The 18,927-nt window shown below is 37.1% G+C and overlaps 1 protein-coding gene across 5 annotated transcripts in view; it reads left to right on the forward strand.

The window, feature by feature from the left end:
• The window catches only part of fnip2 (folliculin interacting protein 2), a 55,383-nt gene that overhangs the window by 18,551 nt on the left and 17,905 nt on the right, over positions 1-18,927 (forward strand). For 3 of the 5 annotated variants that reach the window (XM_008111913.3, XM_003221702.4, XM_008111916.3), the window contains 8 exons: positions 4,739-4,865; positions 7,627-7,746; positions 8,313-8,413; positions 8,492-8,563; positions 10,794-10,891; positions 11,008-11,097; positions 14,137-14,208; positions 15,226-15,346. In XM_008111913.3, coding sequence (XP_008110120.2) covers positions 4,739-4,865; positions 7,627-7,746; positions 8,313-8,413; positions 8,492-8,563; positions 10,794-10,891; positions 11,008-11,097; positions 14,137-14,208; positions 15,226-15,346 — 801 coding nt within the window. Of the gene's footprint in view, positions 1-706; positions 2,137-4,738; positions 4,866-7,626; positions 7,747-8,312; positions 8,414-8,491; positions 8,564-10,793; positions 10,892-11,007; positions 11,098-14,136; positions 14,209-15,225; positions 15,347-18,927 lie in introns of those variants that run through there. The other 2 variants (XM_008111911.3, XM_008111914.3) reach the window with 2 other exon arrangements.

Consider the following 18,927-nt stretch of genomic DNA (forward strand, 5'->3'; position numbering starts at 1 on the left):
GTGAAACTGATAACACTGCATTGCCGTTGAACAGGTGGATTAACCAAAGGTATGCCGATTTGCTTGCTGTTTGTTCAGTGTGAAATCTGCTTTTAGTCCTTTTAAGGCTGACTTTTCTAATCTGTTTCCCTCCACGAGCAGAACATCCCAAATACCCCAACTGCCTACAGTTCTGCCATCTGCATATCCGGCTTGAGGATTTTGAGACTTGTAGTCCAAAACATCTAGAGGGGCAGCAGTTTGGAGGAGATTGTTGTTATTACCATGGTTACAAAATTGCTGCTATTAGAAATGGTATATTATACAACAATGTGTGTGTGTGTGTGGCAGAGAAGCATCTGTGGCACCTTTTTGCATAAATCGTGTCAAAATAGCAAACTGAAAAGTGGTAATAACTAGGCAATTCCTCCACATTTGCTAGGTTTAGGAGCATATGTGAAAAATCGCAAATTAGAAAGGCCTTTTTTTAACCCGGGAGAACCTCTGTAAGAATCTGTAGGTTCTCCAAGATATTTTTGTGGTCAACATCAACAATATTCTGGATTATATGGCTGTATGGAAGGGCCCAGAAATTCGTAATTATTAACTCGCTGATCTTTCAACATAGAGCTGATCACACCTTTAGGTAGGATGATCCAGCCTCCTGACAGATATTGAATGTGTTTGCTTCACATGATCTGTTCTGAAGCCCCTAAGCTTACCAGTCTGTAAAGGGTTCTGTCCTGTTTTCACTATAGAATGCATCTGCTTCTCTGAAATGCATAGGGTCACAGCAAGTTGAAAGGTGACTTGAAGGCATATCCATGCATACATGCTGATCAGTTTTTATACTTGAAATGGGGCATCAGGAACGAAGCTCTTACTTGCCTCATGCAGCCAAAATGTTGTGAACCAGCTACATTCATACAGTTATTAGCCCTTGATTTGACCCACTTCATAGTGCTAGATGATTTTTTTGGGGGGAGGGGGGATGATGTCATTCTCAAGACAAAAGATTAAGCCATTTTATGTGCAACAAATCTGTAGTAAAGATCACTGAAACAAATCTCTTGACATGTCCCACATCTTATAAAAAATCTTTATGTGACCGTTGTTGAGCCAGAAGTGACAAAAAGTGTACTTTTTTTCCAGCTTTGATTGATTAAAATGCTGATTGTATTTAAGGTAAAGTGTAAAACCCCACCACCATTCTGTTGTCCTCTTTAAGTAGGATTTTTTTTCTTCCACTCTATACAAGTAATTGTTTCTGATAATTAACAGATTGCTTATGATAGTAATAATATTAAGGGGGGACATTAGAAGGAGGGTACTAGTCCCCTTGTCTTTTGTTAATCATTGCCTACTGATAACCTGTGGTGTTGATGACAGGTTCCTGTTTGCATTGAAAGAGTTGGTGCAGAGACACAAGGTTGCTAAGATCTGTCAGATGACACTTGCTCACATGAGACTATTAACAGGGTGTTGCAGCCGGTTTTAAAACAAGTTTGCAACTCAGGAGTGGATGAGAAAGCAGCAACCTCTCTATCCAAGGCCATCTGGTTAGGTCTTGTGATCATATAATTGTTAGCTACAGAAGCATTCCAGGAAGCAAGATATTCGCAGTTCTTATTAGCTGTTGCATCTGACAGCAAGTTGGCTGAATTACTGGAACAAACAAGCTATGCTATTGGTTTAATTTTTTAGAAATATATGGTATATTATAAGACTTCATAGTTCTATAGATAGTGAATATTTGCAATCAGAAGGAGTTAAGGTTACTGTTTTCTATGGAGCAAACCAACTGAATGCTGTCCGGGTTGTGGCTGCTGATCCTCCTAGTAAGAAGGCTGATGACTAATAGTTTTGCAGCTCAGTATCTCTTTTGATATTTTTACATATGCATTGCTTATTTTGAAGAAGCTGTGATTGTGTGTGTGACAGAGGGGGGGACACCAGTGAGCTCAAAATGTGTGGAGGTACACCGAAGGCTTCAAACAGTACAGGAAACAAAAAGGAGAAAGCAAGGAAAATCCATGTTTCTGCTTCCAAACTGGTAAATGACTTTTCAGTGCCGAGATTGGATAAGGCAAGGAAACCACTTGTGCCAGAAAAAGATGCCAAACATTCCAAAAGAGTTGCTGGAGAACTATCAGGCAGGTATGAAAATTTAATCCAAAATCTATATTGTGTAGGGCAAGAGTCTTATGTTTGAACACGTGTAACAGGAAAAAAATTAACAATCCTTTAAATGAGTTGTCAATCTCTAAATCCTGAAACTGCTGTTCCAGGGAATCTCTTGATAATCGCTCTCAACTTCAGAAAGTATTACTAGATATTAACAAATTACTGACTTTCATATATGTTAATCTAAAATTACTATTGTTTAGATACAGACATTTACATCTGAAAAGTTGAGTTTGCATCTAATGCCGATCTCCCAGCATCAGTCTTTAATGGTAGTCCAGTGCTGATATTCAGTCTGTCAAGTGAGCATTAATATAAGGAAAATTAATGGAGTATCATGCAATTGGTATTATTAAAATCCTGCTGTTATCCCCTAAATATAGCTGTTAGTATTTGGCAACTCCTAAATGTATGGATAGAAGGTTTGGGTTTTCTTTTTCTTTTTTAAAAGGCTTTTTAGGAGTCGCCTGTTAGTAAATAAATAAATAAAATTGAAGATTCAACTAAACGAGAATAGCTATTTAAATGTAAACACATTATTTTTAATCTTCCAAATGCTATACGTTAGATGGTATTTAAAAATACTTTTGATTGAAATTATAATTAAGCAAAAGATAAGCAGATATCCAAAATATTACCCAAACATTTAAGTGTGCTAATAAATCTTGTTGCCACCGAAGAATGAATTGACTACTATGTATGTTCCTATAGAAGTCTAGAAATTTTAGTCAAAATATTGATCCCCCAAAAAACTGGGTTGACTTGTCCATAGATCAATATGAGGTCTACATTTTAACTCTTATAAAAAGCCCATTGACTTATCTGAGTAAAGGGACAAAAGGCAAGAGCTTAGTACATTCCAGGAAAACCTAAAAGAAGCACCGGTCCCTTCTACTTTCTTGGTTGTGACAGTACTTCTGGCCTTCTTGAAGTCATGGGTGGGAAAATGGCAGTGATAAAATTATGCACTTAACTTATACATAAGGTCATATTGTACAAGAGTATATACAATTATCAGTACCAGGGTGCATTTTAGGGAGGGGATGTAACTGAATAAGGAACTAAGATTCGTTAGGTAAGTATTTGCTGTCTTGCTTGAGAGTTTAGAAGATATTTTCAAAAAAGAAAAATCAAGCTGAATATTTTTAAAAAGAGCCTAAAAAGGCATGTTTATACAAACTGGAATGAATGATGTCTTACTTTTCTGAACATATTTCTGTATAGGTCACATTTCGGGGGGAAATAAAATTACCCACTGCTTGACATTAAGAGAGGTACTCTCAATACTGTAAATATTTACTAGGGTATTTCTGAAAATGTGGGCAAGCCAACACTTCTTGAAGTTGTCTTGTCTTATCCAAAAGCATTATATTGATCACAAGCATAAAATCACATAATAATGCAAAGAAGATACTTAGCTGACAGAGGCCTGAAAAAAATATTAAGGCAACAGTGTTTTCAAATGATGAAAATAGCACCAACTAGTTGTCTCTACAGCACTGGCAAGCATGCATCTTTGGGTATCTTAAAAATAAAGATAAAGGTTTTCCCCTGACAATAAGTCTAGTCATGTCTGATGCTAGGGGTTGGTGCTCATTTCCATTTCAAAGCCGAAGAGCCTGCATTGTCCATAGACACCTCCAAGGTCACATGGTCTAGCAAATGAGAAACTACTAAATTCAGGAGTCTGCTGCCCCTAATTTGTTTCCTCTTTGGTGCATGCCCTCCAAAAGCCACAATTTGGCAGAAACAGTCCCAATTCTCTGACATCTTACCTTTTCAGTTGCTTTTAAAAATGTTCCAATTTCTCTTTCTTCTTCTCACTTCCTGCCTTCGCCTACAGTGTACTGCAGCTGCTGGAAAATGAGTTTGAAGTGCAAACCTTCTAGTTCTCAAGTTATGGTGGCCCTAAGGCAAATTTATCAAGGGGTTTCCTTGGCAATAATTCTGACACAAATTCACCTTCTACAGCAAAAGAGGGCATATTCGTCAGGTTCAGTCAGAGGTTATATATAGAACGGGACCTACAATATAAGTATTCTACAGCATTGTCACTTGTAGAGTTGTATACGGTTTCCCCAATCTTCAGCCACTTGCCATGTTTAAAAAGAACAGTGCAAAAATTGTCCTCAAGGTACTTTTTGTCCCAGTCAATATAACTCAGCAGTACGAAAATGCTCCTGCTGTTTTTCAGCAAACCATGGTGTCAAGTAGTATGGGTGACAGATTCAGATGGCCAGTGGGTTCTTCCTAATGAAGGATAAAAGGACCTTTGGGATTTGAAATAGATTTTAAAAAGTGCAAGCATAATCATACTCGTGACCAATGGTACACCAGAATTCTAACTGGGATCAGAAAATATCTCGCTCAGTTCAATTTTTTATCCAGGTACATGATGGTTAAGGATGTTTGTAGCCATGATCTTAGCAAGGGACTCCACAGCAGGTAGCTTTTATATAAATCTCTTTATACTCTTTTGAATGACACATTTATACAAGTCCAAATGAATAAATTGACTGTTGTCTTTACAGAGAAAGCTGAATAACTCATTCCTTCTTACATTTACAATTCACAGCTGGTCGTGTTCAGGGTTTGACCAAAATGAAATCCGCTTGATAGTGTATCAAGATTGTGAGAGGCGAGGCAGACAGGTCTTATTTGATTCCACTGCAGTCCACAAGACTGATGAGACAGGGTTTCAGGTATGAATATTTTTGTCCTTCTTCAAACTATAAATGTTCTGTTTAAATGACAAGATCTACACGTTTTATAATCATTTATATTTTAATATTTTGTTGCTGTTTAAACTTTTAGACAAAACATTTGACAATTATGGTTACAGCAGGCATGGGCAAACTTCAGCCCTCCAGGTGTTTTGGACTTCAACTTTCAGGAATCCTAGCCATCTTACCTCATGTTAGGAATTTTGGGAATTGAAGTCCAAAACACTTGGAGAACCAAAGTTTGCCCATGCCTGAGTTACAGAGTGTTGGACTGGGACTAGGAGAACAAATTACTTCCAAGTCTTTTTCTTGGTGTAAAAAGGCCTCTCCTAAACCAAAAGCAGCTAGGGCAGAAAATGTTGCCTACTAAAGGGCATTTGGAAATAAAAATTGTATTTTTTGTGCAGGGAAGTAGAGCAAGGGCTGTGGCTTTCCAAGGGTCTGAGGAGGCCTCTGAGGAGGTGTGTATCCCCATACTCCCCATCAGTTACCCACTCCTGTTATGGATGTAATCATGAAATAAAAATGAGAATCAGTGTGATGTAGTGGTTTAAGCATTGATCTACAACCAAGGTTCAAATTCCCAAATGACCATGGAAATCCACTAGGTGACCCTTGAGCAGGTTATACTCTCTTAGCCTCAGAGAAAGGCAATAGCAAACTCCTGTTGAACAAATCTTGTCAAGAAAACCATGCAATAAGGTCACCTTAGCATCACCATAAATTAAAATCAACCTCAAGGCACAAAACAATACAATCTAATTTTATATAATAGATCTAAGTTTTCAGTGTTAGGCTGTCTGGTCTCAATCTACCTGAACACTTAATTCTGATTTTTCTTTCTCCAAACATAAACTTGGATATCTTAAGGAAGAAAGACAAAGCAATCCTGTGTACAAGCTTTAATAAAAAATACAGCTGGCTTGTTATTCAGTACATCAGTAAAAGCTGTTTTTGGCTATAGCTAACCCACAAGAGTCCGTGCTATTGGTTGCATAGTTGTGTGTGACTTCCATCTGTCCCAGTTAGTTTCAATTACACTTGTTGCTTTGCTAAGTATTTTCCTCTGAAATAATTTAATGGTTTTAAAAAACATCTTCAGGGCCAGAAAAAATATTGAGTTCATCTCCCAGCAGTCTTGTTTCTTCAGAAGCTGAGGCCGGCTCTTTGCATGCAAGAGCCAGAGGCTGAAAAAGTTAATTTTTGGGATGGCAAGCAAGATGGTTCTGGAAGTTATCCCAAAATGTACTACTTCTAGGCTTAGGTAAAAGCAAGATTAATCATATGTCATGACTAATAGTTTCTGTTGTAGCCTTTTCCAGTGGGTAGCCTAGAGTAAAAAGCTGTAACAAGGTTTTCCCTACCACCTCCTTCCTTGTCAGTAGCTTGTGTTAAGCACATGATAACTAGCATTTTTACTTTTTCCCTAGTGACAGTCACATTGGGGATTAGAGAAGTAGCCCTTTTCATAAAAGCTTTATCTCTGCAAAAGGAATGTAGATTGGTAGTAAAACGTGAAAGAGCCAATGTGCTTTATGGGAGGTATTTTCTTAAGGTTAAGAGAAAGAGAGTTGAGAAAACAATATTTCTTTACATAAATGTATTCAAACAAAAACAAATTGACACTATATCTTTTATTGTTGTTCAGAAAAACAGCCTCATTACTGAATGGGTTGAGCTGTAATTGTTCATAATATCCTCTATATCAGGGCTTCTTAAACTGTGGGTCCCAACACTAAATAACTTAATGTTGGGGTTCCAATTTTTTTTCTAAATGTTACCTAGTGGCTGTTTTAGACATTTACACGAACCTCTTGTGAAGTGTTTACAGTGGACTCTGCAAAAGATGCTTTAGCTGAACTTGATAAAAAGGAAAATTAGCCAGTTTAGCAAGCCTTGTGAATGCTGATAGCTTAATTTTATACATATGTTATATACCTATATATCTGGGGTCAAATAAAAGGTTGTTAAGTGGAAAGTGGTCACGAGTGGAAAAGTTTAGGAATCCCTGATCTATATCATCCATGTCCACTATAGCGGACATGTATGTTGAATCTAAATGGCATTTTCGATTAGGCTGTCTAGTATTTTGAAAGAAGTACATTTTGAGCCATTCCTTTTTTAACTGAGAACTTACAGAGATGTCCAGAGTAAAACTAAAATGCCTATATTGCACTGCCACATAAAAAAAGCCAGGCATGTGACTTGAACAGCTAGACAAACACCAGAGATAAATGCATACACATACATATAGTGATTAAAAGAAGCAATTAGTCAACAAGCCAAAAGTCCATAGAAGTCCATTAGTTCATAGAAGTGGGAATTAGTTTGCAACAAAAGTTCTTTGAGAAGAGTGCAGCCAATGAGAACTGCAAATATAAATTAGTTACAAAGTACATGTGCTCTAGGTATTATTTCTTTAACTGAGAATGTGGTACCAGGGGCAGAAATAGCATTGAAAGAACTGTGCCCTCCCTCACCTCCAATTGTTGATGCTGTTAAAAAAATCCAGTGTTAACATGTTCATAAATCATATATCATTTGCCCAATTTTAATAAGATACAGATAAAAGTGTAATTGATGATGTGGACTATAGTAAATGAAAACTGATTCTTTAATAAATCTCTTTGTTTTTGTTGTCATCACATATTGGCATGCATTGTAGTACAGTTTTCAATGGAAATATACAAAGTCCAAGAAATGATGGCAATTCTGCTTTGTCGTTTCTTCAATCTGGTAGGATGCTTCTGGGAAGCCATGTGGCAAATGCTGCCAAGAATGCAGGGGGTCCAGTACAACTTTTCATAACTCTTCAATGGACAGCAGACAGACTGTCAAGGAAGATATTCCAAAGTATCAGGTAACCTGGCAGCTGAAATCTCTGTGCATATTTCGAGCACATAAACTGAAAAATAGCTTCTATACTGAGATCCCATCTCTTACTGCATTTTTGCATTCTCTGCTTAAATACTGTTATCAAGTATGCTGCCCAGAAAAGGAAATTGTTCAGTTTTCACAGTGGCTGTTATCTGGGGAAGATAAATATGAAGTGAATTTTCATTCAGTACATCTCTCTTTTCCAGTCCTTTAATTTGAAAAACTGGGTCAACAGGTCCATGGATCAATGTATTCTATTGGTTGTGTGCAGATTATGCATAGCTTGTTACCAGTGAATGAGACGACTACTGTTTTTCACAGAACTTTAAAATGCTACTTGCAGCTTTCAGAATTCTTCTGCCAGCATGGCCACTGGTTGACTTCTGGGAGCTATAGTCAAGAAAGTAATACCCTCAAGCTATCTTTTATTTTTGTTTCTGTTTATGCTTTGTCTAGAATTCAAGGTATAGCATGGTTGAGCCAAATAAGAAACTGAATATGGTAAATTCTGTTCGATTACAGTGGTATTTTTTCCTTTCTCACTTGTAGTACACCAGGCCAGCATCTGATGTCAACATGTTGGGAGAGATGATGTTTGGTTCAGTCGCAATGAGTTACAAAGGCTCCACATTGAAAATTCACTATATACGGTGAGCTTGTTATCCTTGCACAGTGTGGGATTGCGATTGGAATTTCTGAGCTGCCAATAACACGGTTTATCCTTTCAGGTCTCCCCCGCAGCTCATGATGAGTAAAGTGTTCTCTGCCAGAGTAGGAAGCTTCAGTGGAAGTACAAATAGGTAGGTCATCTTCTCATTCTGATTCAGTTTTGTTTCCTTTTTACTGAAGCATGTTTCCCACCCCTTCCTTAGAGAGCATATATCAATGGTTTAATGATATACAATGGCCCAGCCATCTTGATTTACTGATTTGTTTTTGGGCAGAATTTCCATATGAGCCTGCCTTATTTTTGAGATCTTTAGAGGAGGTCTTCCCCTTAGTCCCACCTGCCTTGTGACCAAAAGGGAGACGCCTTCCTGCTGATTGCATACAGGCCCTGGAACTCCCTTCTTAGGTAGACTAGACTGCCTCCCTCTTTGTTGTCCTTTTTATTCCAACAGATTTAGGAGAACTGTTTGCTTTCCAAAGAAAGATTTTTCTTTTAAAAGATACATTTGCTTTTTGAAAGTGTTCTCTAAACAGTTTTCACTTTATTGATAGCTTAATTACATTTTAACAATAGCTTTGTGTGAAATTTTGGGGAGAGGAAGTGGGATATAGGTCACCTTGAGTTCTAATCTGCCATGGAAATCTACTGGGTGAAGTTAATGAAATCACACTCTCTCGTCCCAGAGGAAGACAAATCCTCTGTGAACAAAACTTGCCAAGAGAATCCCATGACAAGTTGCCGTAGGTTCACTATGAATTTGAAATGACTTGAAGGTGTACAACAACAAATAGCTCATGATTATCTGTCTGAATATTGAGATCACCATCTTTTGCTTACGGTTGCTTTAAGGGAGGTTCAGTGAGGACCAGCGGGTACTTTTTAGTAGTAGCAATTCCTTCAGTTGACTTAAGGTTATGGAGTACTTCACACTGATGTTATTTTGGTAGCAGACAAAATACTTATTTTGCTCCCTGACATTAAGAAACCAAAAGGAACCACCTGCTAGGAGTTTTGGTACTCATTCTAGATTGTGAAACAACTGTAAACTTGAGTGTTGTCGATGAACACTTTTTGTTGTTGGAAGAAAGTAATTCTTTATTTCATTTTGTGTTCATAGCTTTATATCAATTGTGTGCTACTACATTATATTAATTACAAACAATATCTATTATGTATTTTCCTATTTTACTGAATGTGGCATGGGAATGTTTTATATGATAACTGACTTGAAGACTTCTGTAATAGTGGGAAGGGTCCTGCCTTTTCCCCAATATCTCTTTACAATTCTATGAGATAGGTCAGGTTGAGGGGCAGTCAAAGTCACATGATTTGCTTCATGGTTTTGTGGATTTGAACTTAGGTCTTCATATTTCTAATCCAGTACTTTAAGCACTGCACTATTAAATGTGTATCTTTCTACCCACTATTACAGAAGTCTTCAAGTTCAAATCCACAAAACCATGAAGCAAACCATATGACTTTGACTGCCTCTCAACCTGACCTATCTCATAGAATTGTAAAGCGATATTGGGGGAAAGGCAGGATCCTTCTTTGAGAATAAAAAATAGGTGCTACACACTTATCCTAGAGATTTAGTAATTAGACAGGAAAAACAAGGTATACATTCTGTTTCTGCACCTTGGCAGTCTGTGTTAAAATAGTATTGTTTTATAATAGGATTCCATTGGACAGTCTGCTGAATACTGACACTGATCACAAGAGAGGCATGCATTGCTCTTGAAACAAGCAATGGTGGCCTTGGCTTTAGCACCTGTTCTTTTAGGAAACCTAAATAAGTGGGTTCTTATGTCTGAACAATAAAAGAAATGCTTCAGTTCTGTCTTCCTTTTATCCTGGATACTTTTGCTTATTTCTCTCATGTTTAGTTTCACACATGTGAATAATGTGCACTGTTTATCAAATAACTACTGTATCTCATTTAAAAATGACATTGTAGTATTAGTGATATAATTTCATTAGAAATCCATATTGAATTATAGATTTACTACACCATTTTATTCTCCCAAGAGAAAAAGAGAAAAAGAGTAAGCCCCTGATGTGTTTTTGGAATTAACTACATTCACAAGAAGAGGGAGAAAGATTAGCTCTGCCTCTTATTGCATCTATGAATGGATCACTCAGAATTTATTAGTAAATGGAGATAATGCATTGTTATAAATTCACACAGAACTGATGCTGTGCATTAGATTTTACTTAAAAATAGTTTGGACAGTTCTTGTTACAGTGAGTAATGTCATCTATAAATTAGAAATAGTTTTGAATATTTAATGAAAATAACTCCGTTTCAGCCACATTTTTTATTGTCTCTTGATTACTATTTTGGATGTTTTCTTTCCAAGTTTGCAAGGTAGTTTTGAATGCATCAATCAAGATCCTGGCTTAGGAAGAGTGAACATTCCAAACAGTTTGGGCCCCTGTCGGAATGGAGGTAGTTTAGGTAAGTGCATTTACCTAGTATGTTTATGGATGTGTTTTGTCATGTGCCACAGTATTTTGTTTGTCTGTTTTAAATCTGACATTTGTCTTGTGTATTTTTCACATTGCTGTCTTTAGGTGCGTTACAGCTGTGTAGCAACAAACTGCTGCACGGTGTGCCTGAAGGGGGGTCCCTCCGGCTCATCCGGAGTGCTTCCTTTTTTGCAGGTTTGTGTGGAATGCCACTCATCATGTGATGTGCTCCTATGCACTTGTTTGGCTTCTTGTGTGTTTTCTTAGCATCGGATCAGTGACTGCTCTCTAAGCTGAATGGGCTAATACTGATTCTGATTTAATTATTTTATTTAAACATTGTACCAGAGATTGGAAATATAGCTTTTTAACATCACAGCTGTCAGAATCCCCCCAGGCAGTATGGCCATGTTGACTGGGACATTCTGCAAGTTGTAGTCTAACAGTACCCCCAAGCTCTCTGGGAGGGCTCCAGTTTTTACAAATATTTAATTATTTATTTACTTCACTTGGCTTACAAACTCCAGCAAAAATTCAATGCCACATATAAACATAACAATAAAAACATAACCCATCAACTATAAAACAATTAAAACACATGAGCAAATAAAATACATAGGACAATAACAGATGAAAAACATATAAAGTGCAAGTCTTATTTCCATACTTATTGATTATAGTGCGCTACATTAGCTGTATGCCCCCTCATTGCAATATTCCTCATAATGTGTCTTTGTTATTAGTAGTTTTCCTATAGTATGTCCTCAGGAATGAGTGTGCCCATTCCAGTTTCGAGAGGAGTTGTTTTTCCTGGCTAATCTTTTCCTAGTGTTAATTTTTTGTTATGTTACATCTACATAATAATGCTGAGAATATGGTTTTATTATTTCACTCTCCAGGAAGTCACCCCTTCACCCTCACCCCACCCCACAATTTTCAACTAGTATGTAGTTGATTGATATAATGAATTTGGGAAATGGGTTAAAATATAGTCTGATCAAAGAAATATTACATGGGCAATAAATCATGCATGTACTAATCAAATGAATTCATCTTCTTAATGTTGGTGTAAGCTATTCTGAATTTTACTATTGTGATCCTGTGTGACAGGGAATTGCACTGGATTTTGTAATACTCTTTGAATACATGATTTAGAATTACTCCTTTGGCTAGCATTGTTAGTTGAAGTGGAACCCATTTGAAGATGAATGTTGTTACCTGTGGGCATTATCACCATACAATACGTAAAAGCAATTTGTTGCATCTAGAAGCTCTCTTCTGCACACAAAGTATTTTCCGACCCTGAAAGGATTGTTTTTTGATCTATATGCTAGAAAAGGAAAACTAAAGCTGGATACATCTGGGTATATATACCCAAATGTATCCAATAAACTTCTCAGCCGTGATAAGGGCTTTACTTTTAAAAAACTGAGATGCTCTTCCACTTTGAACCTTTTTACAGAAGCATTAAAGCATCTATAATTGCTATTAACTAGAATGTGACAAACAATGGGGCATCAATGTTTGCAGTGATATTAGTTAGTGTTCCAGTCTGACAACTTTAACCAACTAATTAAAATCAGACTGAGTTTTTCAGGTAAAAGATTGCAGAGATAGGCTTTAACAAATTTCAAGTGAAGTATGTTTGCCATTGTGTTCATGCTGAGCTAACCATCTATGGTAGTTTTCTTCCGTTCACCACAGGAGAAAAAAGTGGGAAATATATGAGTTCTGTTGAATTCAAAGTCTGTAAAATCTGATCTCTTTCAGTGTAACTGTGTTCATTCTGTGCTGAGAGCTTTTATGATTTGAAAGAGACTGACCAGGAGTACAGGCTCAGATACTCTTATACGTCAATTTAATCTTTTACTTTTTAGATTTAACCTAACTTTAGAACACTGATTTTTGTTTAACCTTTTTGTTTAATCCTCAGGCAGGCAAACAGTATTTTTCACCACCCTGGTGACATGTTTTGAGGTAGAATTCACATAGAGCTAAATCTACATTTTGGCATTTTATGACTTGATCATATTAATGAGTTTTAAGAGAAGTACAAGTCTTTTTTATTGACAAACAACATCTGGGACAAAATTGTCCCAACAAATCTGCTGCATTTGTGTTTTAGGTTTCTTTCAAACCTGGAGGTCTGACAACCATTAAAAATGTTCCATGTCATGCATGACATGGAATATTGTCTGTTCTGACTTGGAAAGTATCCTTTATTCTGCACCCAAATCCCTCCTATGGTCATGAACATTTCTTATACCTGCTATACATTGCAGTTCTCAATGCGGACAGATTGAGGCATTTGGTGTAATTTTTTTTCATCTGCCTGCATGAAGGTTAAAAAAAATATAAACTTACCTCATTGTTTTTGGTTCTAGTTGTTTGTTTGTTTGTTTTTTGTTTACCATATTTATACCCCGCCCTCTCTCACCCCAAAGGAGACTTAGAGCGGCTTAGTTTTTCCCACCAGCTCATTCCAGTTGTTATTCTACATATGTAACATGCCTAAACCCCAAAAATATACACTTTGGTTTTTTTTTTGCCCTGAATATGCCTAATGGAGAGGGATACCGCTTGAGAAAATGGGTTCTTACTTCCTTAATGTGGGAACAAATTCAGGAGGATACAATTTGTTGTAGAGGATTATAATGCAGTTTGTGTAGATTGGAAAGTCGGGCTAAACCAACCTTGTAATTTGCTACTTTTGGAGGAATGTTAGAAAAATTGTTACATAGTTTCCTCTAAGAACTTAAGAGAACAAATGAATAACTGATAGGGATGGTGGGAAGTGAGACTCGGCAATGAAACAGTTATTCTTGCATTCACATTCTTTCTACCTAGAAGCAAGCCAAACAGTACATTGCCAAAGTGCAGCTTTTTGCTCCCCAATTGCTTGCAGTTTTAAGACTCAACTGTAGTGTTTTTAAATATACTATTGTGTTTTCTTAGCCACTATGAAAACCCTATGGGATATTTCAAACTAATATTATACTGTTTTTGGGAACTCATTCAGTATTATTGCAACTATTTCATTGCTTAATACTTCATTTGTTTATTGCACTATTTCATTGCTTAATACTTCATTTGTTTTTTGGTATTTGGGAGAAACACAAGCCGTTATTCGGAATCCAGCTCCTAAATCCAAACTGCTGTAGTCAAGCTTTGTTTTGAAGACACATGATAAACAGTACTGCAATTTAATATTTAGTTTTGTGGGGTTTTTTTTAGCTCACAGCACACCTGTTGACATGCCTAGCAGGGGGCAGAATGAAGACAGAGACAGTGGCATTGCTCGCTCAGGTATTTGCTAATTTTTTGCTCTTTTTTAGAGTACAGGTTGAATATCATTTATTTGAAATGCTAGGGATCAGAAGGGTTTTGGATTTCAGGGATTTTTTTCAGATTTTGAAATACTTGTATTTGTATATACATAAATAATGAGATATCTTGGAATTTCCAATTTGGAAATGAGATCTGAATCTAAACAGGAAATTTATTTATGTTTCATATACACTCTTGTGAATATAGCTTGATATTTTAAATTATGTTCTGCATGAAACAAAGTGTGCATACATTTAACTATCAGAAAGCCAAGTTGTCACCATCTTAGTTATGTGGCCAATTTTGGAATTCCAGATAAGGGATGCTCGGCCCATATTGTCAGAAGGTGGTAAATTTATTTTCATTCAATATGAAACAATGTGTTTAGATATGGTTTTACTTCTTATGTAATTTGAACACTTCTCCCGTAAAATCTGACGCATTCTTTAGAAATTGGAGTTTTGTTTTCTTTGTAAAATAGGACAGTTGGCCTCTTCATATAGTCATTTGCTTTTTGTAATGAAGTTGGTACGCTTTTGGGGCAAGGTAGCTTGTCTCGGACAGTGTCTGCACATTGTTTGTGTTAAAAGACCATGACTGTTCTGTATTGCACTTGCTTGGTTCTTGATGACATCACCCAAGGTGTGATTAAAAACTGGCAACTTAATCTCTTGGCAAGATGGTTACAGAAGAGAGCTCTGCGTTTTCGTTGGGGTGATGTTGGGGTCCATTATTACTGGATAACATAATAGGACTATCTCTTTCTACTCCATGTGGTTATAATCTGGAGGAATAATAATCTTATCTGTTATGTGTTTCCACACTGTATTTACATGTAAGGTAGGGCTGCTGTCCTTTCTTTGTCAGCCTAGCAAAAGAAAATATATGTTGGATATCTTTAATAACAGTGGGATATAAACTTCCATGTGATTAGGAAGAGTTACTGTTTGAAGTGAGAACTTAAGAAATTTTGATATCTTTCTGCTTTCTTGCTAGCATCTTTGAGCAGTCTTTTGATGACTCCATTGCCATCTCCAAGCCCTTCTTCTAGTAGCTTCCAGCGCCGTTGGCTAAGAAGTCAAACAACAAGTCTGGAAAATGGCATTTTCCCCAGGTGGTAAGTTTCACAGGCATTGCCTTCCTCCAATTTAGCTGCTGTATATGCAGTTACTTTTCTGCTTTAAGAAACCATTCATAAACTGCAATCAGAAATCTTTAAGCTGACTGGCAGAGCAAGTACATTTTAACAACCTTTGTAATTGGAGTATGCAAAACTGCCCAGCTTCTGTAGAGAAAATGCAGGGTATGCGGAGATGGAGAGGACACATATAAGAAGATGTTCTCTTCAGATATTGTTCATGCTTTATTATTTCTATACTGTCTTTCAGTAATTGAAAATGGAATAAAATCCACATCATTGGGTAAAAAGCTATGTGGGAGGAAAAATTCTAGAAGCCTAGGAGAACAGATTAGTCTTTATATCCTCTTAGTTGTTTTAACTGGGGGAACCAGAGAGATACTTTGGAAAAATTCCAAATATGTGAGCTGCCACTAAAATTGCCCTTTCCTTGGCACATTACAACCTAGGGCATAAACTGTGAAACTGATATTTTGGGCCTAGATCAGATGTAGAAAGAATGGTGTGGGCCACGTGGAGAACATAAGGCCTTCCAGATGTTGTTGGCCAGTATTTCCATCAGTCCTCGTTAATGTAGCCATTGGAGAGGGTTCCTAGGAATTGTAGTCCAACCACAAATAGAGGGCCATATTGCCCACCCCTGGTGTAAGGTAATCTCAAACTTTTATATATGTATTCATTTGTTACATATATACTTCTTATGCAGGGTCCAGTGCAGCTAATAACATGAATTAAAACTAACTACAGTACCAAAGCATTCAAATAAATGCCAAAGAATGCTTTTAAAAAGCAATAATATATGCATATACAATAAAAGCACCAGACCCTATATTTTCCTGGAAAGCTGAACAGGATAGCTCTGATTAGTACATGGATGGGAGACCACCAATGAGTGCCAGGAGCTGTAGGCAATATTTCAGAGGAAGGAACTGGCATAACTTCTGAGTATTCCTTGCCTAATCAAACCCTGTAAAATTCATGGAGTTACTATCAGTCAATAATTGATATGAAGGTGCACACACACACACACACACACACACACACACACACATCAGCGAGATTAAATAGTGGTAGCTTTATAGATGTATGGTGTTTTGCCTATGTTATGACATGAATAAGAAATTTTCATAATACCTTTCTATTTTTCCAAGCTAGATGAGATTTCTGAAAATTGAGGTCAAAAACATCTGGACACAGGTTTCTTCAGCCCTACTGTATAGATTCAATATTTATTGAGTAGGGCAGCAGGACATAGTACTACTACTTTCCACTAGGATATCTCTCAATGTGGCTTGCAGTCAATTTAAAACAATTTTAAAAACGAGTAAGAAAGAATGAGCAGATACATGTTAAATTGTTCTCTGGTTCATTTCTCACCTCTCAGACTTATGCTTATTGAAAACAGACACATGATTAAATACACAGATGTGAGTCCCCACTTACGTCCTCCTACCTGAACTGATGATTATATAGTATGACTTAGCTATTGTTTCCTTCACATTTCTTGAACTGTAAAGAGTTAAAAATAATTGAACAGTGCTTTCCGAAAAGACTTCACCATCTAAAAAGGGTAAGAGGATATAGTGCTCTTGGCATTTCCTTGTTTTTGGACACAAGATGCTGGTTCCAATTGTCCTCATGCCTTGTTTGCAACAGGTTGACTTCAGTTAGAAATCTGTTTAATCTAAATATTGCCTTGATTTGACCCAGTAGGACTTTCTTATGTTTCAAAGCTGTATGGTGACAATTGGAGAGACATGGAGGTAGATTGCAAAGCTTCTCTGAAAAGCCAAGTCCATGATTAATTTATTATTCCTGATCTAAAGAACTTAGTACTTAATCAGTGTGAAGCTTCATAAAGCCCCCAAAACAACATATCTTGGTTTGTATATCACATAGGCTGTGGATTCACATTTCTAGCATTTTCAACCCACTTGTAAAATGACTTGGATCTGAAGAAGCCCCACTTTTAGTATGTATTTTCTTGTTATGCTGCCAGCACCCTCCATTGGTACCTTATGAACTCCCCATGAGTTAGTGGATGATGTTTTGCCAAGAGATCTCAGCTGCAAATAGTTTGAAAAGGGGTTGGATACTGCCAATATTCATCATTATAACATCTATAGTTTATCCTTACCTGTCACTAGGCTGCAATTCCTGTGCCATTTGAAATCACTTTTCAGAGTTATAAAACACTGCTATCACAGAATCATAGGGTTGGAAGAGACCGGTTCTTACCTCTTGTTTCATTGTTTTACCATCATGAACTCTGGAGGACTCTGGTCTGCAACCTACTATGTCTAATTATGTAATTTGACACAGTGACTAGATCAGGCATGGGCACACTTTAGCTGGTAGGCTGTTAGGTATTGTGGGAGTGGAAGTCCAAAACACCTGGAAAGCTTAAAGTTTGGCCATGCTTGGACCAGATGGCTAACAGCTTTTGAAGCAAACCACAGTGCATTGATATCTGTATTATTGATTTTATGTTTAAAAAATTAAGTCATTTTTTAAAAAAGTGTTTGCATGAATATCCTATTGCATTTAAATGCACTTTACACACGTTTACCCAAAGTGAATTTTGTAGGTCTGCCTTTTAGTTTCTTATTGTTAAAATTGTGCAGGCAGCAGCATTCCAACTACAAAGGGCAACTGGGTTGAAATTATTTCTGTTGTAAAAGATTTTTGTTAAGCCTGAGATATAAATTCAGGAATAAATTCAGGAATATGGGAGGGTGAGATTCTTCTCTTAATATTTCTGTCTGAATATAATAACATTTGACTTCAGATTCTGTCTTGAGGATGATTATTCAATTATAGCCACATTGGTATATTGATTAAATATTATTGGTCATGGATACCTCTGTTGGCAGAGGGAATGATGTTTTGCGTCTCCAGATGTCTTTCCACTTGTGAGTAACTGAACTGTATGTTGTGGCGGGGGTGCAAAACTTGAAGTGCAGGTGTTCATGTAGCAATAGCCCCATAGATGATGATGATGATATGTTTTTTTTAAAATCCTGGCAGTCTTAATTTCTACCAAGAAGAGATATTTTGTAAAGCTACAGCTAAATCATAAACTCATAGAGTTGGAAGAGACCACAAGGGCCATCCAGTCCAGCCCCATTCTGCCAGGCAGGAAAACACAATCAAAGTACTCTGGACATATATACAGCCTTTGCTTAAATACCTCCAGAGAAGGAGACTCCACCAACCTATTCCCACTGCTGAACAGCTCGTTGGATTACAGCAGGAAGATTGCATAACTGTGCATCATTATTGGAAAAACCATTTCCCCTCCAGATTGGATTGCAGCTAAACTCAGGGGGAAGAGAGAATTCTACTGTGTGTGTGTGTATGGATAATCATAATCCTACTACTTGGTCACTCAGTCCTGGATCTTTGACCTTGTAAGCTATGGCTCTACTACACCACTGATGGGGTACAAGGAGAGACACCATTCTAACACATTACTAATATCAACACAGCAAGAATGAACAAAAGCCTCCGGGATGTCGGTGGCTGTATGTGTGTGTGTGTGTTTTTTAAATGTGCATACA

The sequence above is a fragment of the Anolis carolinensis genome, chromosome 5, assembly GCF_035594765.1.
Source record: "Anolis carolinensis isolate JA03-04 chromosome 5, rAnoCar3.1.pri, whole genome shotgun sequence".
Taxonomy (NCBI): domain Eukaryota; kingdom Metazoa; phylum Chordata; class Lepidosauria; order Squamata; family Dactyloidae; genus Anolis; species Anolis carolinensis.